At 56.8% G+C, this 15,973-nt stretch overlaps 1 protein-coding gene across 2 annotated transcripts in view; it reads right to left on the bottom strand.

Annotated features, from left to right (window-relative positions):
* CACNA2D2 (calcium voltage-gated channel auxiliary subunit alpha2delta 2) overlaps positions 1 to 15,973 on the bottom strand; it is a 139,054-nt gene that overhangs the window by 67,428 nt on the left and 55,653 nt on the right. For both annotated transcript variants that reach the window (XM_033424439.2, XM_004267846.4), the window contains exon 3: positions 3,645 to 3,761. In XM_033424439.2, coding sequence (XP_033280330.1) covers positions 3,645 to 3,761 — 117 coding nt within the window. The remainder of the gene's footprint in view (positions 1 to 3,644; positions 3,762 to 15,973) is intronic.

Genomic DNA, 15,973 nt, shown 5'->3' with positions numbered 1-15,973 from the left:
CTGGAGCTGTGAAACCAGAAGTACTGGGCAGGGACAGTCTCCTGTCCCCATTTTACAGAGGGAGAAACTAAGGCCTGGGATGGGATGCGACTGAGAGCTCCATGAAGATAGGAACAAGGCCTGTCCTTTCCCACTGCATCCCCAGCACCAGCCTGGCACACAGTAGGCCTTTAGTGAATGTTGAAGAATGGATGGAGGAAGGAATACAACCAAGAGATGACTTTTCTGAGAAAGGGGCTCTGAGAGAGGCCCCAGCTAGGAGGACAGGAGAGTCCTGATTTGGGCCCAGCTCTGCCTCCAATGTGCTGTAAGAACTTAGGCATCTCCTGGGACGTCCCTGGTGGCGCAGTGGTTAAGAATCCGCCTGCCTATGCAGGGGACATGGGTTTGAGCCCTGGTCTGGGAAGATCCCACGTGCCGCGGAGCAACTAAGCCCATGAGCCACAACTACTGAGCCTGAGCTCTAGAGCCTGTGAGCCACAACTACTGAACCCATGTGCCACAACTACTGAAGCCCACGTGCCTAGAGCCCATGCTCCGCAACAAGAGAAGCCACTGCAATGAGAAGCCCGCGCACCACAAACAAGAGTAGCTCCCGCTCGCCGCAACTAGAGAAAGCCCGCGCGCAGCAACAAAGACCCAATGCAGCCATAAATAAATAAATAAATAAATAATTTAAAAAAAGAACTTAGGCACCTCCCTACCCCTCCTGGGACTCAAGACCCTAACAGAGCAGGCCTGGCTCAGAGGACCCATCTGCCTGGATAGCAGAAGTTCCTAGCAGGTTCCCTCCATATTTCCTAAGCTGAGACCCCAGCAGGTTTCCTGGACTTGGGGATGATGGTTGCCTGTGTTGCAAAGTCCCTGACCTGGCCTGCTCTGCCTGATTCTTGGCCTGGAAAAACACTCTGTGTAGCTTGGAGAAACCTGTTACAAACATCTGATTATCCCTGATAAGATGAGACAATGAACTTCCGTCCTGCGCTGCTCAGTTCCCTCCTTGCAAGCCCCACATTAAAATTCCAGACCAGAGCAAGGGGATTTAAGTTGGATTACTGGATGGGGTCTAGGGAGAGAGGGACACTGGAGTGTGGAGGGGTCCAGACCCCCAACATTCCTCCCTCCATATGTACTCAGGCTGCAAACAAATATGGGAAAGGAGAAAAGAGCCAGAACTTGATTAAAAGCAAATTTAAAACATAATTAAGACCAAAGCTCATCTTGAACAATTAGGACCAAGGCAGGAAAAGGACAGTCCTCTCCTTCGCCTAGGGATATGGACAGGAGCATCTTTTGGGCCCGGAGCTGGGGGCACTGCAGTAGGGAAAGCTCACTGGCCAGGAGAGTGCTGGGCTCCATGCACACCTCCGGACTAAGGTGGGCAGTCAAGGGCCTGGCTCAGGGTCGGAGTGACCTGGGTTAAAATCCTGGCTCTGCCATATCCTGGCCTAATGCATGGCAGGTCCGAGTCTCAGTGTCTCTCTCAGGGGGCTGCTGTGAGAATGACGTGTGACAGACTCAGCACACGCTGAGCACCTAATCAGTGAGTGCCTTTTCCTATCATTCCTCCCTTGAGAACCAACTGGGTACCAGGTCACGGGTGCCTGGGCTGCAGACTCAGTGGGAAGGAGGCAGACACCTGCACTGCCTCACCGGGCAGAGTCTGCCATGTGGGGTATAGGGAGAGAGTTCAGGTCGGGACCCCGGGCTTTGGGTTCTCCCACCCTCAAGCTGTCAGGGTTGCCTGTTCCTCGAGGAGTGGGGAAAGAAGCTTGGGGAATGACTCCAGCCCTGTGATGCTCAGAGGGGATGGGCAGGGGCTGGGCCCTGGGCTCCATATGGAGAGGGCAGGTCGGGCATCTGTCATTGCCACCACTCAGCACCCCCTGGCAAGGCAACTCGTCCTGAAGCTGGGGTGGGAGGCAGGCCTAAAGGCATGAAGGGTGCTCCTTCCCAAATCTATCAGATGGTTTCGACACAAGTTCAGGGCTGGTGGCCTGTACTTTGTGCCCTGGGCTGGGGAGCGCAGCAAAGCAAGGAAGTAGTGGGCAAATAGGGGGTCTGGAATGAAGCAGGGAGAGAGAGACTAAGAGACAGAGAACAAGAGAAAGGAGGGGAGAGTGTCCAGGTGGTGCCCAGTTCTAGGAAAGGCAAGAAGGTGGAACATGGCGTGCTGGCTACGTGAGGCAAGCAGATGGTTCCTACAACCAGGGGGACATTGTTGGACCCCCACAGGGACGGCCGGCCCAGCTGAAGGCTTGGCTTTGCCTCTTCCCCATGACAGTTCACTCCCCCAACTGTCCCCACCTGTGACTAGGAGATCCCCAAGGTCAGGCTGGGCCCAGCTCTGGGTCCTCCGTCTCCACACTGGGTGGGAGGCCCTCAGGGCCCACCTCCTCTGGTCCCAGGAGGCCAGCCTTTCCCTAGTCCATGATCCCAGGTCACACAGGGGCAGGCAGGGGATCTCAGGGGGACAGTAGGGCCCAGTTCCTGGAGAAGGGGGTCACAGTTCCCTCCCTGGGCCTGGATGTGGTGGGGGTTTGGCTGCTCTGACTTGACCCTGCCAAGCCTCTGGCCCAAGCCTGGGCATGGCATGTGAGGCCCTGCTCATTTAAAAAAAAAATAGCTTTACTGAGATACCGTAATATTCACCCACATAAAGTATACAATTCAGTGTTTTTTTTTAGTGTATTCAGAGTTGTGCAGCCATCACCACAATCTAATTTTAGAATATCTTCATCACCCCCAAAAGAAATCCTGTACCCGTTAGCAGACACTCCCTATCCCCTCCCTTCCACCCTAGGCAACTACTAATGCACTTTCCATTTCTATGGATTTGCCTATTGTGGACATTTCACAGAAATGGGATCACACAATAGGTGGTCTTTTGTGACGAGCTTCTTTCCCTTAGTGTAACGTTTCCACGTTCATCCATGTTGTCATGTGTATCAGTACTTCATTCCTTTTAAATGGACTCATCTCTCTGACACAGGCTTGGGCAACAGCAGTTATGCCTCTGATCTGAGGGAAGCTTGAACCCCCCTCCTTTCTTTACTGCACAACTTGCCCAGGGCACCTTACATCTCCAGAAGCCCTTTCCCACCTGCTCTCCCTGGGGGGGTTGAGTACCGGGGTCTGTGGGCTTCAGAGACCTGGTCAGGGTGGACCAGCAGGTCCTGTAATCTCACAGGACCATGGTGCCTTGGAGCTCACAGGCACACTCAGTATAGATGATGGGCAGACTAAGGCCCAGAGGGAGGTGGAGAAATCGTGGGCAGAATTGGAGCTCCAGCTCCCAGCATCATGTGGCCTTAGCCTTCTCTGCAAGGCATTCAGGGCCCTCCACACTCCGTCCGCCTCAGCCTGCAGCCCACCTTCCTGACAGAAGGGAGAGGTGGGGCCTGCCATCATACCCACACAGGGCCCCCGAGGCCCCAGGTCACCACTCACGCAGCCTACTCCAGATGAAACTATCCTGCTCCTGCCGCAGCTGCCCACAGTCCACGTGGCACATTCTGCCAGTGATGGCCCAGCCCGAATTCAGAGGGCCAGGAGGGCTGTGTGTTCATGGTGGGTGAGGACATTGCGCTCACAGTGCAGGCCACTCTGCCTGGTCTTCTCTCAACCTAAACAACCGCACCTACCTTCAGGGCCTGCACCTTCCTGTCCAGCAGGCTCTCAATGTCCCCCGCCACCTTCTCCACCAACTTCTGAGGCTCATTCTCCTGCACCTCAAACAGATTCCTGTTGTCTTTGTAGATCTGGAAAGAAGCAGAAGCCTGGGGTGAGGCCAGGGTGGTCCCACATTCCCATGTCATGGTGCCCGTATACCCTCTCTGCATAGCTCACCACAGAAAGTCCTCACCCCCACCTCAACCCTGGCTTTGGCCACTGAGAGAGAACAGGGAGGTCTGGGGTTAGGCCCAGTGCTCAGATAGACTTGGAAGAAGTGCAAGGCCATGAGCTCCACAACTTGCACTGGTTGTGTGTGTTTGGTGGGACAAGGTTGTCGCCACCTTCTCTGGGACTCAGGGTTCCTCCTCCAGGGGCCATAAGCAGCATCTCCCTGACCAGCTCAGGGTGGCTAAGAGCAGCAGAGTGGGGAGGGTGGGCTGGATGGGAGGCAGGGTGTCCGGGGGAGATGGAGCCAACAGACACACGTTGTACACCACATACAAACAAGAAGATGCTCTCACGCCCACGTGTGTACATAAACCCACACGCTCACACATGCATCACACACACAGCCACCTCTCCACACAGGCTCAGGAATCCATGCCCCCTTTCGCTGGTGCTCCCTCAGGGCATTTGCGGAAACTACTGCAGGAGCTCTGGGTGCCCCTAGGGGCTCCTCTGTCATTCTGGGCACAGAATATGGGGGCAGGGACCAGGGAGGCAGAGGCATATGGGGGGAATGAATCTGCCCCCTCCTTCTTCCTTGGGGGGGCGGTGGGGTCAGCCTGTGCACACATGCACTTGGGGGTGTAAATCTGACAGTCTGCATCTGCATGTGTGAATGTGTGTGTTATGGCTCAGCGCACATCCGTCTGTGTGCACGAGCCTGAGTATTGGGGTGGGTGGGGTTAGGGCCACTAGATAAAGCCTGGGGGCTATATGGGAATTGTAGAAGCAGGTTTCTGTGGGCGTCTTTGTTAATGGCTGGGGTCTTGGGTGTGCGCACGTGCATGTGTGTGTGCATGTGCATGCGTGTGTGCATATGTGTGTGTATGCATTGCACACCCCTGCATGTGCCTCTGAGCCTGAATGAGTCCATGTGTCCATCCAGGTTACCCCAGGAAGTCTGTGCTGCAAGCTGGCTCCTTCACCAGAGGTCACAGGCGAGTCGCCACAACTGAGCTGCTGCCACCAGACTTTGCCATCAGGCTGTGCAGAAGTGGAGGGATGTGCAGAGACACAAAGAGGAGGTGACGAGGAGGAGATAAGGAGGTGGGAGAGGCCGCTGATGAGAGACAGACAGGCAGGGGAGATAAGGTCGGTAGAGTGACAGCCAGATGAGGGGAGATAAAGGCCTCTGGCATCTGACAGAGGGAGGAGGTGGGGGACCAGGTGCCTCCAGAGCCCTTGCTCTGCTGCCCACCCAGCACCTGGCAGTGCAAGGGTTAAAGCACCGCTCAAAGCTGGCTCAGGCAATCTCCTCCTCCCACCGCCCCCCATCCCTCCGGCATCTCTTTTCTTTTTGTCCTTCTCTTGGAACAAAATAATTTGTGGTGAAGTCGCTCCTTCCCACAGAGAAGCAGCGATTACAGGGCGAGTCGCAGGCCTGGCTACACGGCCAGGGAGGATGGAGGCCCCAAGTGGGCACCAGGCCAGGCTGTTCCCTGGGCCCCCCAGGGCCTGCCTCAGGACAGAGGCCCCCGGATGGAAGACAGCGATGGAGGCTGAGGCCAAGAAGGGGTCAGACCCTGGGGATCACTGAGAAATGCAGGGAGCCTGGTGCCTGGTGCCCACAGTTGGGGAAACCGAGGTTCAGAAATAGGAGAGGACAGGTCAAGGCCACACGACTGTGAGTGGAAAAACCAGTCACCCATCCTCCCTGACACCTTCTTCCCAGGTTTCAAGACATTAAAAATACACCCTTTCCCAATCTTGGACCATTGCCCCTGGGTGTGTTGAGGCCTCGTCTCAGCCACATCGGCTGAGCACACCGCGGCCCACTGGCGTCAGCAGGGGGCGCAGCCACCTGGCTTCTCAGGGCAGGGGATAAAGTTTCCATAACTGACTCCCCTGTCAAGGTCATTCCCAAGTGCCCCAATCAGGGCTGTCCATAGTGGCGGCAGCCCCAGTATTGGAAGCTGGACCATGCAGCCTCCTGACAACTCTCCTTAGGGAACCTGGGGGTCCCTCCCCTTTGGGTCCAGGATGCCCGTTGCAACCTGGCATGGTGACTGAACCAGGGCTCAGGGGCTGCAGAGGGAGAGGGTTTCCAGGTGGCAGGGTCACACCCGAGGACCCTGACAGTTGATGCAAGGGCTTGGAAGCAGGGACCCTGCTAAGAAATACCCCATCTCTGAACCTCAGTGTCCGATCTATTAAATGAGAGAACGGCAGTCCTCCCCTCACAGGCGGACCAAGGACCAAAAGATTCATGCCACGAGGAGCCTATACTATTGTCACTACTGCTATTGTTTAGGATCACCAGAATTCTGCAGAAGGAATCACAGTCCCCTCCCTGCCTCCACTCTCTCCTGGCTAGATCTGCACTCTTAGGATCCAAAGTCATTGGCTCCCATTCCTGGGCAGGCAGCCTTGGCCTCCCTGGGTCTGTCCCCCTCCAGCCCCACCCAGGGATTCCTTGGACAGCACCTCCTCCATCAGCTATCCTGTCTTTGTCCCCAGCACCTTGGCCTCGGCCCTGGTGGTGATAACAGGGGAGCCTAGACACAGGGACACCATGGATAGTGTACAGCTATGGCCAGCTCCTTCCATCTCTCCCCAGGCAGCAGGCCTGTGTGCAGTGGACCCTCAGCCAACGCATATGCCCAATTCCATGTTCAGGAGCAGAGCTCTGGAGCCAGTGTGACCTAGGTCTGACTCCACCACTTTTGCCTGCAGGTGTGCTGTCCCTTGGAGCCTGGGGCTGCATCTGCCATGCGTTCTTCCTGGGTCTACCCAAAGACCCACCATGACATCCTTCTGCTGGGCCCTGGTGCCAGCATTCGAGGCCTCTCCAGCTCACTGACCTGGCACTTGCATGCAGGCCTCTAGGTCCCTAGCCCATGCTGATTCCCACTGCTGCACCTTTGCTTACGCTGTGCCTACTTCCCCTCCGCCTTTCCCCGCTTATCTAAATCCTCCCTAGAGTGAGGGTAGGGAAATGGGCTAGAAGAAGCTTCTGGTGAGATGAGGGCAGAACTCCAGAACTGCAGAGGCTGGTTGAGCTGCTAGCCAAGCCTGTCCCCCAATCCCAAATGAGCCCTTGAGATGCAACAGCCCTCGATCCTTCCATGCCAGGTGCCTCACCCCTCTCAACATTCCCCCCGACCTGCTCCAGTTGTCCCTGTCCCCTGGGCTGGGGCCCTGAGCTGAACCCTGTGTCCCAGAGATCCAAATGACACAGCCCAGCAGATGGTCCCACCCTGGGGGATAGGTCATCTCTCCACTGATGTGGTCCGGGGAGGTGCTTTCCACCTGCAGGTCCAGGAAGAAGCCCAGGAGAGCCCAGGGCAGCTCCAGGGCATAGCCAGGGCTGGTTCCCCTCAACTCCAGCCTCTAGCCTTGGTCCCTGGGGTCAGCTCGGAAGCAACAGGAAGGCCAGGGTGCACCGGGGGCAGGACCTCAACAACCACAGCAGGACTGCATGCCCGCTGGTGTCCTCGGCCCAGAGAGGCAATTGGAAAAACCCAATGGCCCCCACAGCAGCGCAGCCTGCGTGGCCCCCGGCTCTGCACAGGCAGCCGGACCAAGGAGAGAAACGGGAGCCCGCAGGTCTACAGGTTGTGACAGCTCCATGGCAGCCATGAGAGAGGAGATGGGGAATGGTAGTGGCACAGGGTAGCAGACTAGGGGACAGGCTGGCTGGAGCCAGGTGGACACGTGAGGTAGGGCAGGAGACACAGCGACAGAGGGGCTGAGGAACAGGGAGAGCAGCGGCAGCTGAGGCCCCGAGGGATAATTCAGGAGGCCGTTTGCAGCTCCTCGTTCCCAGGAGTTCCTGGCTCCCCCATTCTGTACCGTATACCTATGGCCAGTGCTTGCCCGGGCATCCTCCTCCCCTTGAAGGCACCCCCTACCAGTTATCAAGACCTGTCCTTCCATGTCTCTCATCTCCCCCCCACCCACTTCCTGTAACACCCCCCCCCTCCGCCCCCCGCCCCCCGGCAGTGTTGGCCCCGATCCCAACCCTCTCTCAGCTCTAGTAATTCTTTTGTTAGGCAGCATGTCTGGCCAACCTGCCTTTTGGCCTCAGAATTTCCAGGGCCTGTGGGGGCCAAGGCCTCGTCAGGGGCCCCAGGCCCTCTGCCTAGCCTCCTGCTTCCATAGCTGTCCCTACATAAGGGGGAGGTGAGCATGGAGGACACTTGGAGGAACAGTTATCTTGGACAGGAAGCTTGGATGCTTGATGCTTGCAGGGGCAGATGGAGCCAGCCTCATCCTCACAGCTCTAAACAGTTCTGACTGGGAGGGGAATAAGGTCTGAGGCACCTGAACATAGAGACAGCCACCAGAGGAGACAAAAGGCCCCAGAACCAGTGACCTGGACAGGCCCCCATCAGACTGCTGAGGCATTTTGCTAAGTCCCAGAACGTCAGCAGCAGTGGGGTCTGGACCTAAGCCAGCACCTAACCTGCCCAGGGAGAGGAGGAAGGTGGGAGAAATGGAGACGAAAAGGAGGGCAAGGACAGCAAGGGAGAGGAGGGGGAAGGAGGGAAGAGGGACTGTGGAGGCTGCAGATACAGCCCTGTTTGCCAAGTGATGGCTCTAGCCACCCAAGGGCAGGTGCTTCACAAACTTGACCTCGCTGATGTACAACCCCTGAGGAAGGACCGCTCTGATCACACCCGTTTAGCAGATGGGACACTGAGGGCCAGAGAGGATATGTTACACGGCAGAGCTCAGATAAGAATAGTCTGTCTTATCCAAAGTGTTTGCTTTAGGTCACACTCTGTGCAGTTCTCTTCCCTGCATTTGTCCCCAAACTTGAAGGTGAGGCACAGGGTATCAGCTGGGAATTTGGGGGGCCTGAAAGGGGCCTGGGGGACCCAGAGTGATGCTGAAAGCCTGAGGCCTGTGGAAGGCAGGAGGGCCATTCTGGAGGGGAGGAGGGGGAGGACCAGCAGAACCAGCCTGATCAACTAACCAACCACCCAACCCTGGGAGTAAAAACAGGCACACGTGCGAGGCTCCTCTCTGCAGCGAAGGTGAACAGGCCCTAATCTCTGGAAAATTAAATCAGAAAGAAAATGGAACGAGAAAGATTTGATGCAGGCTGGGCCCTGCTGCCGCCTGTCTCCTCAAAGGCCCAAGCTCAGCTGGGGGTTCATCTGGGTGCTTCAGCATCCTGCCCCCTTCCCCTGCCCAGGGTGCTGAGCAGGGCACAGGAAGGGTGGGGGGAGCTGAACCCCATGATATGACTTTCCTGGGGGATTTGCTCTTCTCCAGCCCCCTTTAGCCATGTCTCAGTGCCTGGTCCCTGGTATTGAAAGGAGCAGCTGGTAGGAGTTTTAACTGCCCAGCCCTCATGTCAACAGGTCCCTAGAGATGGTGGGCTGGCCTCCCTAGGCCGGCCTGCATGGGCAAGCACTGGAGTGGCCACAGGATCTGGAGACAAGGGCCAGCTGCTAAAAGGGGTACACTTGTGCCAGGGATCAGGGGAGCCTTAAGTGGGAGGATAGGGGGCTCATGGTGGCCCAGAGATCCTGAGCTGGGCCAAGAGGGAGGTGGAAGGATGGAGGGACTGGTAGTGACAAGCTCAGGGACCCCAGTCAGTCAGGGCAATGCTGGCCCCTGCCCTCCCGCCAGGCTGCTGCCCCTGTCTCCTGCCTTCGTGGGGAAAATCAAGGGTATTGACATAGCTGCTAATAATCACCCTCGAAGACCACAGGGTGGATGGAGTAGCCTGGTACCTGCAGACCCTCCCACTGAGAGCACTCAGGTCAGATCCAGGACAGGCTGCACATCCTGGATGCTCCCCACACCCAACCAACCTTGAGCCCCACAGCCCAGTTCCTTTGGGGCCACTCACAGCAGGTGCACGAAAACCCTGACCCTGCTGCTCTAGGGACACACCAGGCCCTGGACTGTGTGTGTGGCAGAAAGTTCCCTGGGGCAGGGGTTGTGGCCCTTCTCTGGCCCACCTGGTGTGGGGCTTACAGTAGGACAAGGGCAAGGGGTCCCCAGAGCACACAGTTGGCACACAGGCAGTGGGTTATGGGCCACTCGGCTGCATGCTTCATCAGCTGCTGACAATCACCAGCTGCCACGTTAGGGTCCCACATGGCCATGCCACCCTGCCACCATCCTGTGGTGGGTTGGCTCCACAGTTAGTTAGCTGTATGTGGTGTCACGTCACAAGCAGGGTTTGTATATTGTGATGCTGGCTGTCACATTATTAATAACTAACCTTCATATTGAATAGGGATTTCCTAGAATGAACACTCTGTTTAGAGAGGGTCACAGATGCCTACCCAGGCCATTACACTGTGGCCCATGATGGGCTGTGACACAGGACACAAAGGCAGTGTTGACCTGGCTTTCAGGAGCAGATAAGGATGTGGCCCTCCTGGGTTGGTGGCCCATAAATGGCCCCATCTCCTCCCCACCCCCACCCCATGTCCTTACATCCCCACTGGGGCACTCATGTTCATGCCACAGGATCTTGTTGGGGTCTCTTGAGGCTGGGGAAGCAGAGATGGACCAGACCTTGTCCCTGCCCTCCTGGGACTCACCACCAGAGGGGACAGATGTCTATTTGGACTGCTAATGGCAGAGGGGTGGCAGTGGGGAGAGGAGTGCAGGAGACATGTGGGAGTGAGACTGGCCTGCTTGGGGAGGGCGGGGGCTGGGAGTGTGAAGGAAAAGACTGAGATGGCTTTTCAGGGGAGAGGCTATCTAAGCAGAGTTTGAAAGGCTGGGCAGGAGTTTGCCAGACATGGGGGTGACTGGGGTATAAGGGACTCTAGGCAGGAGTAATGGCAGGTGCCCTTGGGCTGGGGGGAGGGAATGGACTGCTCAGTGGCAGGAGCACAGGGGCTTGTGGGGGGGCAGAAGGGAAGCTGGGGGGACAGGTTCTGAAAGGAAGGGAGGTAGATACCCAGGTGGCTGGGGGTGGAGTGGGGGGTGGTCCTCAGGGACGGAGGGGGTGTAGCCTAGATCACAAGGTGGGAAGGCCCTGGTGGCTCTATGGCCACTTGGCCCCTAAGAGGAAGCTGCTGCTAGGAGTTTTCACCAGCAGATTCCCTTTGAAAAACACAGGGGCACAAAGCCCCCACCTCCACCCCCAGCAACGCCTCCCTGTTTTTAAAGTTAAAGTTTAGTTGACTGTCATCCATTACCGCAATTAGTACATTATGTCTAATTATGCAATTAGTGTAAAAAGTGCACTTGCTGCTGAGAATGGGAAATTACGCAGCCTCGTTACACTGTAAAATCCATGTCATAAAAAGGCTCAATCCCTTGTTTTTCAAAAGACACACAACCCAGTACAAAACAATAAACCAAATCCTCCCAGTTGAGCTAGGGCCAGTCTGTGCCAACCTCTCTGCACTTGCCCCCATGCAGACCCCCCACCTCTGCAAGGCCCTGTCCCACGCTGGCCCTGGGGCAAGGTAATGACCCACCACAAGGGAGCGCTGATGCGTGGCCCACTCCTAGGCATGGTCAGTTTGCTCCTCTGAAACAGATGTGAATTTCTAAACTGACTTTAAAACCGTGGCAATCCTGATTATCCACCTGTTATTCCAGACCTGATTGGAACGTGGCCTCTAGTATTAAGGCTTGTATATATTAGGTGAGAGTGTCCTGGCCTCTACCCAGCTCCGAGAGTGAGAGGCAAGGTTACTGAGGGCAGTACTCTGAGGTTCCTGATGGTGCCTGTGGGGAGAGAGGCATATTCCAGCTCAGAGGAAACTGGAGGAACTTTCTCACACTCGAGGCTCTCAAACTCTTAAGAGCATAGTCTGGATAGATAGTGAGCCCCCCATCACAGGAAATATGCAAGCCCACCTGTCAGAGATGCTGAGAAGGGATTCACTCACGGTCACCCTGCACAGTAGCTGGACTCCAGGCTGCCATCATTAAATAACAGCATTCCCATGGCTGTGTGCCTACATGAAGCTTGCAGTCTGTGATTCTATCTTCCCCAGGTTCTGGCTCCCTTGGTGGTCAAGGGACTATTTGGGGACAGGTGGGAGGGGAGAAAGGAATCTGACAGGGGTGTCTCCCTCCCACACGGGTGACAATGCCAAATGGCCAAGTCCACGGGAGCTGGGGACGGGGCACACTCTCGTGTACTTCAAAAGCAAATGCTTCACCGTCAGGTCTCCATCACCCACCACCCAGCTCCAAGGTCAGAAGTTAAGGCTCAAGCATGGGCTGCTTAGTGGCTACCTAAGAAGCCCCCTCTCTGAGCCCCTTCTTTCAAGTTCCCAACACTCCTTGAATCCAAGGTGCTTGACCCAGGCCTGGTGGTGGGGCGGTGCAGTGCCACGAAGACTCCTTCCCAGCCAAAAGTCTGCCCTGACCTCATGGGGAAGGTGCATGCAGCTCCTGCAGCTGCCACTGCCAAGCTCAGACAAGGCATTCCCAGAGCAGAGAAACTGAGATGTGGAGCCCCCAGCATCCCGGGGCCCCTGGGGCACTCGGAGCCCTGCAACAGCTCCCACCTGCGATGTGCACACCATCAGTCCTGGGTGTCCTGAGGTGTCGGTGCTGTGTACACCCCAGTGGGAAGCACTTTCTGAGAAGGAAGCCAGATTTTGGGGAGGGACAGGGGCCTGGACCCCACTAGAGGGATACCTGTTGCCTACACTCAACAGGGTCCCTGGACAGTCCCGGCCTTCACGCCTTTGTCTACTCAGGTAATCCTGGACAGCAGGGGAACTGTGTCATGGCCCGGCCAGGTGGACCTGCCATGGAGACTCTCAGGGCCCCCTGTCCTCTTGATTTACTCCAGGATAGCATGAGGATTGGGGAGGGGGTGAGCCCAAAGTGAATCAAACTACAGGCGAGATCCGGGGGCCCCTGCTTGCTCCCCCTCCCTGATCTGGGAGCCGCCGGCTGTTGAGGCAGCTGGGAGGGAAGCTGTGCCCAGCATGCCAGCTGGCACGGGGGAGTGTGAGTAAACATACCCGCACTTTCCCAACTCACAGAAGTCGCTGGGTGTCGCCGGCTGGTGTGGGCGCCCATGTTTACGGGCAACAGATTGTTTGTGCCTGTGTCTGGGCCCCCTCACCGCCCACCCTGGCTCGGCTCCCTCCTGCTGCCTCCCCACCCAGTGGCCCTGCCTTCCTTCCCTCAGGACTCCTCAGCCTCTCAACGGCAGAAGGACGAGGATGGTGATGACAGGCACCCCCAGGCCCATGTGGTCAGACAGGGCTCAGTGCATAACCCACTGAGTCATCCTCATAACAACCCTAAAAGGCAGGTACAATCACTGCCCTCACTTTACAGCTGAAGAAAGCAAGGCTCTGGCAGGCGGGGGAAATGGCTGGAGACTGTAGGCAGTGAGTGGAGGAGCTGTGACACCAGAATCCTCAGACCCCTGTCATCAGTTCCAGGCTCCAGGGTCCCTCAGTCTCACGCCCCCCCAGACAAGCCCAGTCTGCCCTTTACCTGGGTCACTACCTTGAGCAGCCCTGGCCCAGCGTGGTCCTAGACACAGACCCTGCCCACTCCCTGACACGACAGCTCCAGGAGCGAGTCCAGGGCCTGGGCACTGGCCTGCCATCTGGCCTCTTCAACCCCTTCACCTCTGAGTCTCTGTCTTCGGCTCTGTAAGGCCTGGTCTCTCCACTCTCAGGAGCAAGTGCTGGCAGGGTGGGGTGAGGGCTCTGGGAGCCAGGGCGGACAGAGGCTCCAGCAGACCCCCGGTGGGCCAACGAGGGCTCCTACTCATTTCACAGAGCCGGCTGTTATCAAGATCTCATCTAAGATGACTGTCCTTCAGCCCAGAGCTGGCAGAAATTTACCCCCATAAACACCCTCATGATATGGATTTGAGGCTGCGCCTGAGGCACTGTTGCAAAGGCCAGGGAGCAAAGGACAAAGTCGGCTTCCTCTGCCCGCGTCACCTCCATTCCACCCCTCCTAGCACTGATAGCCCAGCGTGGGCAACCCTCTTCAGGGGCTGGGGTAGGGCTCTCAGGGACTCCACAGTGGCCAGAAACCAACCTTTCCTCAAGAGTCCCCAGGGAGGTTTCCTGGGTGGGGGGGCCTCATCAGATTTTTCTTCATCCATCTCCCTCCCTTAGCTGTGACAAGGGCACCAGGAGGGCGCCCTTCTTATCTCACAGATGAGGAAACTGAAATACCACAAAGGTCCAAATCTGTCCAAAGGGGAGACCTTCCCACCCCCGAGTCCCCTGCACTCACAGCTGAGAACTGGCTAAAAAGCCGTGGGTCTGAATCCCCACCCTGCTCTTTACCAGCCATGCGGCATGGCCCGAGCTTTCACCCTCAGTGCCCACACAGCCCTGAGCTGCCTCAGCCAGGCTTTGTGGGGTGCTCCTCAAAGATGAAAGGTCAAATGCAAGGTGCTGCTGGCTTCTCATGGGGCCTCCTTCCAGGGCTGCTGCCGAGGCCTTGAGAGCGTTCCCTGCCCCACATTGTCCTGCAGGGCCTGACTTTCCAGGCTTCATAGGCTGGAAGTCTGCCTTTTGCTGCTGAGATTTGCTGCTGAATATGTCGCCAAATAATGACAGCGCCAATCACAACGAGAGGCCCTCGGGTTGGCTGCTCTCGTGAAAACACCGGATCTTGGCATGTCAGGTACACAGGATAAAGGCAGAGATGGAGGTAAGCCTGGGAGCGGCTGCAGCCTCCCATGGTATCAAGGGCCCCTTTTGGGGCAGAGTCATCCCAGGGCCCTACCCGCTACCCATGTGCTCATTATAGTTCCAGGTACATGTGCCTGACCTCACACAGGAGCTCACGCATCAACCTCACCACATTCATACCCAGTGCCCAGGAAGTCGCCTGCAGATCCTGTCCATGCTTCACACTTAGGGTGCCAGAAAAAGCACCACAGCCCAGACGGCCCTATCCACTGTCACTGGATGTCCACCAGCAGCCCCAGGCCTGGGTGAGTCTCTGTGGGTTTCCATCTGCACCTCAGAAGGTGGTCTGCAGCCATCTGAAATGTTTTAAGCAGTGAGATTTTTCTGGCCCCAGATGGTTGGGGCTACTTGAAGGTCGTGGCCCTAAATCTTCCTGTTGGACGTTGCACTGGAGAAGCTCCTAACAGCATGAGGGCTCAGGGGCTTGCTGGGGGGAAGGGTATGGCCTGACTGACAGTGGCCTCTGGATCAGCATCCCCAGGAGGGCTGGGCTCCCTCCTCTGGTCACAATGCCCAAGTGTCAGGTGCTGACAGGCAGTGGGGACCAGAACCTCGCTGGTGGTGAGTGTCCAAGCGAGTGTACGAAGGAGCACACCCGCACCTGGGCTATCTTGCTCACTTCCTCTGTCAGCATCTCCCAGGTCTATCTTAGTCCTTCTGCTAGTTTTTCTTTTATGTTTCTCCTACTTCCAATTTATAGGCTTTTCTTGAATTTTGTGTAACCTTGTTAAGTGCCCTTAAATCTTCTGCAGGATAAGTTGGAGGCATAAATAAACAAACAAACAGGATGAAGACACTGAGGCCCTGCACATGCTGAAGATACACTGGGGACAAGTCAGGGACATGCATGCACTGAGGACACACACATGCTGGGGACACACACCCAGAGGGAACCCACTCTCTCCCATCATTCACAGGCTCTCCTGAGCCCTCATAGGAGAGTTGGAAAACTCCAGGGCGGTGACCACACAGGGTTTCCTAGAGCTAGGAGGCTAGTGATCCCCACACCCACTCCCAGCTGGGGCTCCTGGGCAGGCCCTGGTCCCTCTCTGCACCTCAGTGTCCCCTCACCTCACTGTGGGGAGAGAGTGACAATCCTTGGCATCCCCAGCTCCAGGTTCGCTCTCCATGAATGCAAGAACCTCAGCAGCCAACATTTATCTTCACCGTGACCATGCTCAGTGTTCGCCATGCAAATGAACTGTGCAAACAGGACCCAGTGCTTGGCCACGCCAGTGACCACCGCGAGGGTCCTTGGTCTGAACAGCCATGAACTTCAAAGTCAGCGTGCTGTGCTCAGGGGAGGCAGAAACACTGCGCCTGGGCTCACACTCCAGGTGGGCCACCTCCTCACTGCCCAGCTTTAGGGGTTGCTTGATGGGGTGATGACTGCCACAGGAATAGCTGCCAACAGCAATGGGGCCCAAGTGAGCTTCCGTGCTAGACGTACACAGTATCAA

This window comes from Orcinus orca, chromosome 10 (genome assembly GCF_937001465.1).
Source record: "Orcinus orca chromosome 10, mOrcOrc1.1, whole genome shotgun sequence".
In the NCBI taxonomy this organism is placed as follows: Eukaryota; Metazoa; Chordata; class Mammalia; order Artiodactyla; family Delphinidae; genus Orcinus; species Orcinus orca.
Note: the sequence above shows the minus strand (reverse complement) of the source record. Positions and strands in the feature narration are given on the sequence as shown.